Source organism: Diadema antillarum, unplaced genomic scaffold (genome assembly GCF_040938485.1).
Source record: "Diadema antillarum isolate AM-2024a unplaced genomic scaffold, OU_Dant_1.0 seq00001710_RagTag, whole genome shotgun sequence".
Lineage (NCBI taxonomy): Eukaryota > Metazoa > Echinodermata > Echinoidea > Diadematoida > Diadematidae > Diadema > Diadema antillarum.
The window spans coordinates 115,563-128,691 of NW_027272399.1; the positions used below are offsets into that span (position 1 = coordinate 115,563).

A 13,129-nucleotide genomic window follows, 5' to 3' on the forward strand; every position below is an offset into this window, starting at 1 on the left:
TGTCATATAACTCATACTCTTCTATTACTCAATAATGATATTATAATTCAATGTCAGATTAAAGTTCAAAAGTGCCTTGTTAGTTTTGACTTTTGCCCCTTCAATGATATAAACAACTGATCCTAGAATATCACATAAAACGGATAGGATACATTGAAATACTAATATCGGATAAAGTATATATATGGTTTACTGTACAGAATAATCAATCACTATATGCCAAGGGGAAAAATGAAAAACAATGCACTGCGACCAAGTACTGGTACTAAAGGTAATTACAAGGGCTTAAACTGGAAGGTCACACAAATTTGTGATGTATTTAACCAGGGAGGGGGAAGACCACCTCCCTGATTTAAAGGGACTGCACAGTACTGGTTGAGGTGGGGATTCATGTTTTGAACATTCCTAAGTGAGATAATGAAAAACCTAGTATGAAATATGAAAGAGCATGTAATTTTAAGCAGGATTCAACATTTATTTGATGAATATTGGTTTTCAAATGGCTGAGATATCCACACAAAAAAAGTGACAATAATAAAAGGCGACAGGCCACGCCTTTTATTAGGATATCTTTGTTTAACATTGTTTTGGGATATCTCAGCCATTTCAAAACCGATTTTCATCAAATAAACTTTTGATACCCCTTAGAATTGCATGCGCTTTGACATCTCATAGAGTGGTTTCTGAATATCTTGCAAAACGTTAAAAGCTAACTCCTCACCTCAACCAGAACTGTACACACCCTTTAACCCAAGAGCAGAAAGAAATAATTACATGTATCAACCCTGTCTACACATATATAATTTTCATGTGTGTGTGGATGTGTGTATGATATAACAATGACTTCTGTAGATATAGCAATAAGGGTATAAATCTGAATTTCAAATTACATGTATGCATCTTATTTCCCAATGTTTAAATTTCCTATTCCTATACACATTCAGGAGTTTTAAACAACTCTGAAGAATGTTGTACTTACCAAAATTTAGAACCACACAGGGACAATTTTTGATTTCTTACTTAGGACCAGAACTTTGGAACACATTGCCACGAGAAATGCGTGAACAAAGCAAAAGATCTACATTTCGTAAATGCCTTGCAGATTTCCTTCTCTAATAGATATTATATACTGTATCATGTATAATTAGTTTTCTATGTTAGAAAATATATGATGTACAGTGTATTTAAATATTAACAGCCATTTCAACCAACCATGTAATAATTTTTCGTTTGTGTTTAGCTTTTAGTATGAAGATCAAGGTGACCAATCTCGACTAGCACGTGTGCTAACTTTTGGTTTCCTTGTTAACAACAACTTTGTAGAATTACGCTACATGTATCACATTTAAATCTCAAATGTCTTCATTTAATCATGTTATTGTAAAGGAGTAATAGATAAGTATTTTTTTCATATATGTATGTAAATATAATTGTATAATGATTGAAAATGTACATGTTCAAATGTTGTTGCTAATAAACTTCAAAGTTTAAACTTCATATGAAAGCAATATATCCACCACATTTGAAAAAAAAAAAATTGAGTCCCTGAACCTAACAACATTAGATTGAACATTCTCTATTGTACTATAACACAGCTACATTCTTTTAAATACCGTACTTACTTGGTGCTTCTGGATTTTGAATTTTCGTTGTGGCTCCATTCATAATAATAACACATTTTGCCCCTCTGTCTTTTTCCCTGTGATGAAAGAAAAGAAACAACAGCTGAATGATTACACAGTGAAACTGTGAATACTTTCAAATATTACGCCACTGTCACAGTCTGTCACACAAAGACCATATTCTTCTAAGATCTCGCCACTACAATATGCATCATTCCTACTTTGTCTTTCAAGTACTTTCACTTCCAGACTCTGAAACAATGCTTTGGGCAACTCATCATGAAATCAGTATGAAAAGCAACCAATACAGAGATTAGCTACTAAAAAAAAAAGAAGAAAATAATGCCTCCGGCACCCTTTGGGCATAAAAAGAGAAAAACTTGCATTGTATACGTAATTCTGAACACATTTTGTAAAATAGCTAGTTTATGCAAATACCTGAATGTGTGTATACATCAGTTCTACTATTAATTGAGCAAACTACAGCGATTGACTTGGAATTCTAAAGATTAAAAAAGAAAATAATTTTTGCATTGCTCAGCAACCAAAATGAATGAATAAATTTAAAAACTTGGGCTACTGGAACAAATTGACTGCTGGGATCATGAATGTGTGAAGCAATGATTCTGAGAGCTGGAGACTGTACGGAAATTAAGCTCTTTCTGTCATAAAGAAAGTTGTTGTGTCCACATGATAAACACGACTGACAAATCTCTCAACTGTCATATTCATACTTATATTCGATTTTCTGTGAGTCTAGTCACTCTAGAATGGCTAAACATGACATGACATATAATATCCATGTTGAAAAAAAAAAGTATAAACAGTACAGATATATTGCATGTAGCTCTTTTATCTACACTTAATGTATCAGTGTTTTTAAGATACCTTAACTTAGTTATGAAATGTATAAATATCACTTTCTCTACTAAATTCTTTGCAAAAGTGCTATGACCACTTGGCATATAATGATTTGTCATACATTTGACTAAATTCCTTCTCAGCTGGCAAATAGCTTTTGACAGGGAGAGCTGGTTGAGTATACTGTAAAAGGGAATATTTCTGTGTATTTTTTTTTGCACTCTCACGAGTAAGATGAATTAATAGCATGTTTTTGATTATGCAGAAGACACTTATAAAGTGATAATTTTAATGAGCCAAAATATTTAAGTGCTTTTATATTTTCTGGTTGCACAAAATGCGTTAAAATGTCCACTTTTACAGTAATGTACACATTTGACAAGGATATCAATCAAAAGTGTACATATGTGTTAAAAGTATCTGAGATTATCATGGTTTCTGAATGGGGAATATTTGAAGAAGATAAGAAAAATGAAAGATTTGTGACCACTTGGATGTCAGAGATCAAGAAATATCTCAAGTCATGGCCATTCTAAAACACACAAACACACACACACACACACACACACACACAAACAAAAAACCTACAGTAGATGTAGGCACACTACTGACAAAGCCAAATCACTAGGTTTTCATTGCAATGCAGCAGATGAGATGGATGTGTGTCTGCAGTATACTATAATGCCCCTTTAATACAAGAGCAGTCTTTGTATTAATATTGCAGTATTGATAGCATAGTGTACCCCTGGTACAATGGTAATGCCTGTTGTAAAACCCCCCAGTGATTATTCTGTTGTGTTGGGCATCAACAGAGTACTTGATATTTGTGGACTTGATGGCACAAATCAATAATGGAGTGCTGTGAGGGCATTTGATGTAAATTTGAGAACAACAAGCTATGTGTGTGTGTGTGTGTGTGTGTGTGTGTGTGTCTAATGTAAAATAGCCAAGATGTGTGAGTATTTGCTTGGACAGTATAATACATCCAGAAAAGATAGCAACCTGCACCCAAATCAGGTGTGATGCTTCATTAGGCAGGGAATACCGAGTACTCTACGAAACACTGTGCCTAATGCACTGTTGCCATCCTAATAACCACTACAACTTGTACAAAATTTGAAAATATCCTACATGATTCCTACCCACATAAAAATGAACTTACATGTACACTTCAGGATGAAGCTGGTAAAAACAATGGTCATAAACTTTGGATACGCAACTGAGAACCTATATTAAATTTTATCACAATACTGCCTTTTTACAGTTTAAGTGATATTCATTGTTTCCATTCAGTAAATAGTTGAAAAGAAAGCAGTTTAATGGTTTAAAATGCCATTCAAAATTTTGATCTTCTATAAGTTCGAGTTCTAAGTTCAAGAAAATATGTAAAGCAAGATTAATCAGGTCATCACTATGACATGAACACTGACACACATTGTATTTACAGAGTGTACTATTTCTGTTGATGTGTAGGTTTAGAGTAAGGGTGAGGGCATGACAAATTTGGGAAATAAAAAAAAATACTGCATAGCTATAATAAAAAAAAAAGTATTCCCAAACTATTTTAGAATTCGACTTATTAGATTAACATTTCACGTTATCACTTTTTTATTTTTGTATCTATCTCACTTCTAGAGGTGGAAAAAGGAACTTGCAATAATTGTATTTTCATATGTTATGGGTTAAATGACACATCATCACTCCATCTTTTGTGTTTCTTATCGACTGAAAAATGGAAAGGGAAATAGAAAAAGGAACATCCATCTTCCAGGGAGTCAATGCTAGTCACATAATTATAAACAAAGGACACATATTAATTGGCCATAGCATCGCATAGAAACAAAATAGATCTGGTATTACAGTAAAGCATCGCCGGCGCCACATTTTCAAAAGTGGGGGGCCCACTTCCAGGTTTCATGAGCTAAGAAGCAACCCAAAAAATAAAAAATAAAAAAAGGCCTTCAGCGCAAAAAACAGAGCCTTACACTTCAAGGTTTCCATTTCTTTCTTCCACACTTCCGGGGGTATAAAAGTGGGGGGGGGGGGGGGGGAAGGGGGGGGGGGGGCGCGCAAAGTGGTGACACCTTTCTGTATTCCTTTGTATGGTGCAAACAAGTCATAAACAAAGGACACATATTAATTGGCCATCGCACCGCATAGAAACAAAATAGATCCGGTAGTACAGTAAAGCATCGCCGGCGCCACATTTTTAAAAGTGGGGGGCCCACTTCCAGGTGTCATGAGCTAACAAGCAACAAAAAAAAAAAAAAAAAGGGGGGGCGTTCAGCGCAAAAACAAAGCCTTACACTTCAAGGTTTCCATTTCTTTCTTCCACACTTCCGGGGGTAAAAAAGTGGGGGGGGGGGGGGGGGGCGCAAAGTGGCGACACCTTTCTGTATTCCTTTGTATGGTGTAAAAAAGTGCACCCCCCCCCCCCCCCATTCCGCCGGCCATGAAATGTAGAGTACGTAGTAGAAGTGGTGTTCGGTGAATAGTACACAAGTGCTAGTTCCAATTAATGCAACATTATTTCATACGAAACTAAGGAAGCCTGTAGCACTGAAATAAAGAAACTTTGTGAATTTGGTCTGGTCTCGCCTCGCCTACTGGCTATGAAATGATGGACCATCTTGTGGTATAGTAGATCTATTTTGTTTCACTATAGACCATATGTATGCGAGTGTGACACCCGACCCTGGCCTAGACATGATGATTGATGATGATTAGATTTAGTGAATCAGTCAGCTTAATTATAGTACCTTCAAACGGCTGTAAATGCTTTGGTATGTTATTGTAGAATTCTACTAGTACTAGCTACATACCGAACATTGAATTTGTTATTATTCTCGTGGCTGTGTCTTCACCGATTTTGCAAATACATACACTGCCATGGCTATGGCCAGTGCCCACTTGATTCACTACTGTTAGCTATAGTATTAGTGTCATGTCAGAATGTATCTTGGTCCTAAATAGAAAGTTAGTGGGATCCAAATGCCAGACGGGCATATACTTACGATTCCCCTCCACCCGACATCTTGAGACGTGGTGGTTCCCCGGCAGCACTCCGGTGTCCCTCCTAATTAAATTGGCAAATACTATGTCTCTTCCCAATCTATCCTACCCTTCTTTCTTAAATGACGGGTCAAGATCGCGATCTACACACTATTTCCTCATATTCCAGCAAATTTGCTTCCACTTGCCACATCCAGTATGTTATGAATCCAATCCAGTGAGGAAATAGTAGACGTCAAGTGTTCTACCATACCAAAGATAACACCGGCCTCACGCCTGTTCACTACATGCTACATACGTCGAAACAGGCAGTGAAATCGTACTGCATGGTTCAGTGCTCCACGTTGAGCGTGTGCGCACCAAGGCAACTGGACAAATTGACGTAAGGCTGTCTTGCCTCGTCAACATACAAAGAGGGAAATCTAACATGTTGAAGTTTCTACTACTTTCTTTACTTTGAATATTCTCAGTTAAAAAGAAATGAAAAAAATAACTAGTAAAAATTGATAAGATTTAAATACCTCATCTAATGTCAAAAACATGAAATTTGGAGTACAATGAATTATAAATTATATCAAATCCCCTCTAAGGAAAGATGGAATCTTCTAGACCTCAACACGGAACCGGTAGCGGACAAAGGAGAACAGGTGAATTCCTTTCAGCTTCAAACGTGACAGCCTTCATCACAAGCAAGCTCAATGAACTCTTACGTAATTTGTTGTAGGCAACCATACAACTTTTTGAGGTCTTCTTCCGCGATGAGCGCGTGTACGTAATATGTGTGTTGGCGTGTGTAAGCGTGCATCAATTTTAGAAGCAAGAGTTTTGATTTGTGAGCTTAGCTAATTATTCATTCAATAGCCCGAGTCAAAGAAAACATCCAAGATGGTTCACGAGCTGGAGTTCCAACTGGCTACATTCTACAACAAACCTCCCTGAACAAACAAACAGGTGTCATCAGTTTGATATGAATGCACAAAAAAATCCTCAGGTGCATTTGTGCTCTTTCATGTTCGGTTTTTAAAACCACGATCTTTCTGAGCAATCTGAAGATTTATTTTGAACTCTGATATATTCAATCGAGTATATTTTGTTTGTTTATCCATTAGATAAAATGATATATTTCCCCTTATGATAAATCACCTAAAATAAGAGTCAATAATATTGTAGAGGGAGACAAATTGAAGAAACTCACACCTGAAAAGTCAATCCCCTCCAGAAATGTCCGTAAAAATGTAAGTTGGAGCTGTGTTTGAAAATAATCAAACTGCAGGGCCTACCCTCCTGGAAAGCTCATTTTATCACTTTCTGCCTAATTCCAACAATTAAAACTGAGATGCTATTATCTTCGAGTGTAGTTCTTAAAAAATGAATATGTCAGATTATTACCAGGACATTTTCAGTCGATTCTTTTTAATGCCATCTATTTGCACAATTTTCTATTCGCGTATCAAGTACCCCTGTGTCTTCATATAGCTCATCCTTTACATGACGGAGGGTGGTGAAAAGTAATCACCTTTACAGACATAATCTTCCTTAATGGAGAAAGACTAGTCATAATGTAATGAGGCATCCGAGTTTGGCACCTACTTCAAATATTTTTGAGTAGCCATATCGAACATGGGTTCCAAAAGAATAAGACAGTTGTGACTCCAATCTTGCAAACTTCTTGAGCATGCACCTAACTCCCGCTGGTGACGTAGTAAAAGATGAGTTTTACCAGGGAGGTCTCACCTCCCTGGTTTTACGAATCGTTTGTTTATCCAAGTTCTAAGATGCCAAGAAACATTTCACAATAAAAAACGAATAGTATTTCTCATTGCTACTGTTGCTTGTTCTAATGAAACTGCAGTAGCCATCGTACTCACAGTATGATCATGGAACTAAATAGTATGTTTATGCTTTTCACAAAACAATAAATACAGCTGTAGGGCCTAAACTTACATTTCATCTCGCAACCACCGGAATGATATATCGTAGGTAACAAACGTTATAGATACTCTTATATTCTTATAAACAAATCCCTTCCGATAATCACAGATCAGTATCTGCATCAAACTTCATGAAGCATAATTACATTTTCATCTACATTTTCAGTTCTCATCTAGTTGTGCGAACACTTTATTTTACCATCAACAAGAGACGCATATACGAGTACTAGTATAGTGTGTATTGTGTGCGAGGTCTCTTGCAGGTTTTCTTGGGTGATTCTAGCGACTGGAGAAGCCTATCAGACGTTTGCCGTTAAATACCAAGGGGACCGTTATGTCAATACACATCTGAACCTAGTTTAAATACTCTTCACCCCATCATGTGGCTTTAATTAGTTGGGTTGCCAGGTGCTAAAGACGAAGGGGGAAAAAAACCGGGTATGCCGGAAGCAAGGACGACTGTTGTACGACGTGGAAGAGAGACGTTAGCTGATCACACCTTGGAGACATTTAGATGACAATAAATACAAAACTGGGTGGCAACCTAATATTCGCCTTATATATTTCACGTCAATTCACTGTAATCACGGTGAGCGCAGTGGTATAGCGGAACTCTGGACTTGAAGCCCCGAATTCGAATCCTGCCTGACGATGCGTAATGCATCCTTTGGCAAGATGTTTAGCCCGCGCAAACAGATCTTTACACGACAGACAGCAAAGTCGCGTTCCACATTGACCCAACTTGATCAAGATACTGTAGTTCGTTGGATGGTTGCAGTTTTTCCTCTTCACGCAAATGAATGATGCATAAGGTGACTTTTTTTGTTGTTAAAAGTGCAACCCTCTCGGCCTCCCCCTCCCATCCCCACAACAAATAAACTAATTTCTCTCCGAAGTCCCCCCTAACTGGTGTATAGGAATAATAAAATCCCTATGTATCTCAACATTAATCAGTCTATGACGATAACGATGTTTTGACATATTCTGTCCATTATCAACAAGTGGGGCTTTTCATTCGTCTGATTAATCATTCAGTGCTTCAACGTCATAGTCATGGCGACCACAACACGAAAACATACATTATTTACTTGTATCAAGCTACGATACATTCATGCTCGCTTTCGATATGTAGTACATGCTTCACTGCCCGTTTTGAAGATAAAAAGGACGTACAATAAAAAGTACTTCACTTTTGCTTTTACGAATCAGTAGTCTAATTAATTTCCCTTCAGTGTTTTTTTTTCCGTAGACTGAGTTTCATAAAGTCCTTCTCGCCAATAATCATCCCTCACTGAATATTTTCTTTTCATCGCTGCGTTAATTATGGCACCGAGACTTCGATTGATCCAAGACCGACCGACTTCGCAGAATATAGCTGCCAGTATTGTATGAGAATATTTGGAAGGATCGATTTATTAGAATTAGGTGTCATGGACATGACATTTAATTAGTTTATGCTTGGTAGGAGTTACCACAGTCGTGCAATGAAAAAGATATGATTGATAGAGAGATGATACTCCATTCGTAGACAAAAAGGAGGTATATGAGAATATACATGTATAGATAGATAGCTATATGATAGATAGATAGATAGATAGATAGATAGATAGATAGACATATAGATAGATAGATAGATAGATAGATAGATAGATAGATAGAGACAGACAGACAGACAAATAGATAGATAGATAGATAGATAGATAGATAGATAGCGACAGACAGACAAATAGATAGATAGATAGATGGATAGATAGATAGATATAGACAGACAGATAGATAGATAGATAGATAGATAGATAGATAGATATAGACAGACAAATAGATAGATAGATAGATAGATAGATAGATAGATATAGACAGACAAATAGATAGATAGATAGATAGATAGATAGATAGATAGATAGATAGATAGATATAGACAGACAGATAGATAGATAGATAGATAGATAGATAGATAGATATAGACAGACATAATAGATAGATAGATAGATAGATAGATAGATAGATTGATAGATATATATATAGATAGATAGATAGATTGATTGATGGATAGATAGACAGATAGGTAGACAGACATATAGAAAGGGGTGGGGAGAGAGAGAAGAGAGAGAGAGCAAGGGGGAGGGAGGGAAATGTCACATTCTCTCATTTGTAGAAACGAGGTGAACTCATGATTATCACAGTCTATGCTACATGTCTTAATTTTCACTCATAAACCCGAATAACTTTTATAAGAAATGGATGCTTTACACTGTATAATCAAGTAAAAATCGGAGCTTAATTTTTTGTTTCATGACTCAAATTGTGTCAATTCTTAAGAATAAGCATTAGTAAAGCGGTCCAGTCTCCATGGGAAAACAAGTGGACATAGCAACACCCACAAAAGAACCTTAAACTGAATAACACAGTGCAAAAATTTATAAAGTATACACAATCCTGTCGCTGTACAATATTATTGCACGACGTCTGGTCGGGGTAAGTGCAATAGAGCAAACTACACCACAAGAGGGAGATATACCAAACACACTGAAGATGAATAGAAGAGAGACTCGTCAACTGAATGTTAAACCCAACCACACAAATTCAGCAAATAATGCAAGTGATGACCTCCTCTCAAACTTCCTGGCAGGAAGGGGAGGGGAGGGCGAGAGAGGCAGGCAGGAAAAGGGGTACTTCATCAAAATTGTTCTATTTGTTATGTGCTTGTGAGATAAACCATACAATGCCAAACTTATTTGTTATTTATTGTTTGTTCGTTTTATTTAAACACGGGTAAAAAATACTTACACTCAGCCGTTAAGCCAGGCTGACACTTGCACGATTCTGTGGCACGCATTGGCACGACTCGAATCGTGCCAGTGCGCAAACTAGTCGTAAACTGGCGTGAACCCGTCGTGTGCGTAAACCCGTCGTGATTGCGTGCCATGTCGGGACGAGAATTTTGAAATGTTCAAAATTTTGGTCACGACTTGCCACGAAAAAAACATGGCCAAAAGTCGTGGAAGTGTCAGCCTGGCTTTAGGCTGTTTTTCAGCAAGTCCGTATGATATACACTGTACAAAAACATAATGTGGTACAATCAACGTATAGGATAATACATAGACAATAATCGGTATAACGAAACATTTAACAAAAAGATGAAAAAAAATACATTATACACAACACTCTTTACAACACAGTCAGACAGTAGAATGCAGTAAGAAGAAAAAAAATTATATCATTTGCATTGTCATCAACATGTACTCATTCTTTCCAAGGACAATTTGGATCTGGAACCGCCTACCTAGTCAAGTTGTGCATGCCACCACCCTGACAACATTCAGAGAAACTGCTCTCCCCTGTATTACAACTTTGCAGCCTTCTTCTGGATCACTCATCATCTAAACGAGGATGCATGCAGATTTTAAATTGTAAATAGAGATCATCACCATGGCACCTCCCAATGGTATACATATGTAGTTTCATCCCAGTATAGCTTCTTGGAGCTGCGAGAGGGATTACAGTATCAAGTATCAAGTAACATGATCGTAATTTGTTACTAGAAATGCGTGAATCATAACTGATACATGTATCGAAATGTACTTCTTTCCTCCCGATGCATAGTAGCCAATTAACATGAGAACGAATTATAAGAACATTCATATGCTCCACAGTGCTGCCAAATATGCTCTACAATTTCTGCATATTGCATTTGAAAAACTCTTTACATAAAATGCAGTGACCGAGTAATTCTCTTGAATTTCAAATGTTTAATTATACTGAACACTTGACTTTAAAAAAAAAATGGAGAGGCCAATACTCTGATTCAACAATTTATTGCAGGAATTATATTTTTTATCTATCTTTATTTCTTCCTTCTGTATGTTATCTCTAATGTGATCAAAAGTATACTGGGAAAATAAGAAAGTGAAAACAAAAAACAAAACAAAAAATAAAATAATGAAGGCCTTTACAGAATCTATGGCAGAAGAGACTATTATATATGCAGACAGAGTATCAAACACATAAATATATATATATATATATATATATATATATATATATATATATATATATATATACACACATTGTATATTGTGTATTAACATTTCCATACACACACACACTCAATCACCCTGACACTAATATTTATTCTTGGTGTAGATTTGTGTTAAAATCAGTAGTAAATGAAACAAGATTCAATATGCATATATCACCATAATGTCAAAATCTTTATTGCAAATGAGAATATTTAATGCATTATCAAGCAACACAACAACTGCCACAAACAGCACACATGTATCTCTATTCATAAAGAAGTGTAGTGTCAAAGAGTACTGAATGCGCAGTATATTTCACAAATTCCAAGAGTAAGCTGGTATTCATGAAACGAACAACTCACAAAATTAATGTCTCTCATAACACAAATGCATCGTGTTCAAAGTGGAATATCTAAATCTTTTCTCTTAAAAAGTGATAATCCTTCTGTCTCACTCTCTCAACATGGTTCCTGATTGCAAATTCAACCACCAATGAATCGTCTCATAAGTCTAAATTTGCAAAATATTATGCTCCCAAATGTATGTAGCATATCACCATGTAGCGTATACAGTATGTCCCAAAAAAAAATTACAACGGGGCCCTATGCAATGATATCTTTTAAAATATTGCATCAATCTAAATACAAATTCAGGGTATGAAACTATAACTCATTGGCCATATCTTACAGAAAACCCCATTCGATTTGCTTCAGTGGTCAAAGAGAAATGAATTTTGTAGAGGATGTCGGGAATCTCTTTTGTCCAAGTTCTGTTTATTGTTCACACACAAAATCATCGAAGTGCTAAACTTGGAAGAATCACACTCATGACATGCTTTACTACAATCCACATTTCTGTGTGACCGCTTAACAAAATGGAATGGGAATTTCTGCAAAATAGTCCTAAGACATTATATCTTATGAAACTGAAGTAGCATTGAAAAAAAAAATAATCATATTGTATGTTAACAATTAGAAAATCTGATTGTAATTTTTGTGTGACATACTGCAGTATGTCCCCAAAAAATTACAATCAATTTTTCGAATTGATAACATCCAAAATGATCCACCTGTCTAAGTGCTACTTCAGGGTCTTAAAATATAACATCTTAGCTCTATTTTGCAGAAAACCCCATTCAATTTGGTTAAATCGGTCAAAGAGAAATGTAGATTGTTGTAAAGCATGTCATGAGTCTGATTTTTCCAAGTTTAGCACTTCGATGATTTTGAGTGTGAACAATAGACAGAACTTGGACAAAAGAGATTCCCGACATCCTCTACAAAATTCATTTCTCTTTAACCACTGAAGCAAATCGAATGGGGTTTTCTGTAAGATGTGGGCAATGAGTTATAGTTTCATACCCTGAATTTGTATTTAGATTGATGCAATATTTTTAAAGATATCATGGCATAGGGCCCCGTTGTAATTTTTTGGGGGGACATACGGTACATGTATCAGTATGTGTCCAGCACATACAATGTCAACAAGTGAATGGAAAAAGCAAATAGACATAAGATCTCAGACAACATGGCAGAGCTTCAAATAACGTCAGAAATTTTTGAAGAACCATTGCTTACAAAGCACTGTGGAGAATCATCTTTTCTTGTTTGTGTGTGTATTTGTTTGTGTGTTTGTTTGTTTGTTTGTTTGTTTTTTAGGCAGAAGTAATCTTAGTGCAGGTTGT

The 13,129-nt window shown here is 36.2% G+C and overlaps 1 protein-coding gene across 1 annotated transcript in view; it reads right to left on the reverse strand.

Moving 5' to 3' along the window:
* The window catches only part of LOC139711833 (kinesin-like protein KIF28P), a 54,300-nt gene extending 51,952 nt beyond the window's left edge, over nt 1-2,348 (reverse strand). The window contains exons 1-2 of the mRNA XM_071623683.1: nt 2,331-2,348; nt 1,623-1,725 (exon numbers count right to left, since the gene is read on the reverse strand). Coding sequence (XP_071479784.1) covers nt 1,623-1,725; nt 2,331-2,348 — 121 coding nt within the window. The remainder of the gene's footprint in view (nt 1-1,622; nt 1,726-2,330) is intronic.
* Between the last annotated feature and the right edge of the window lie 10,781 nt (nt 2,349-13,129).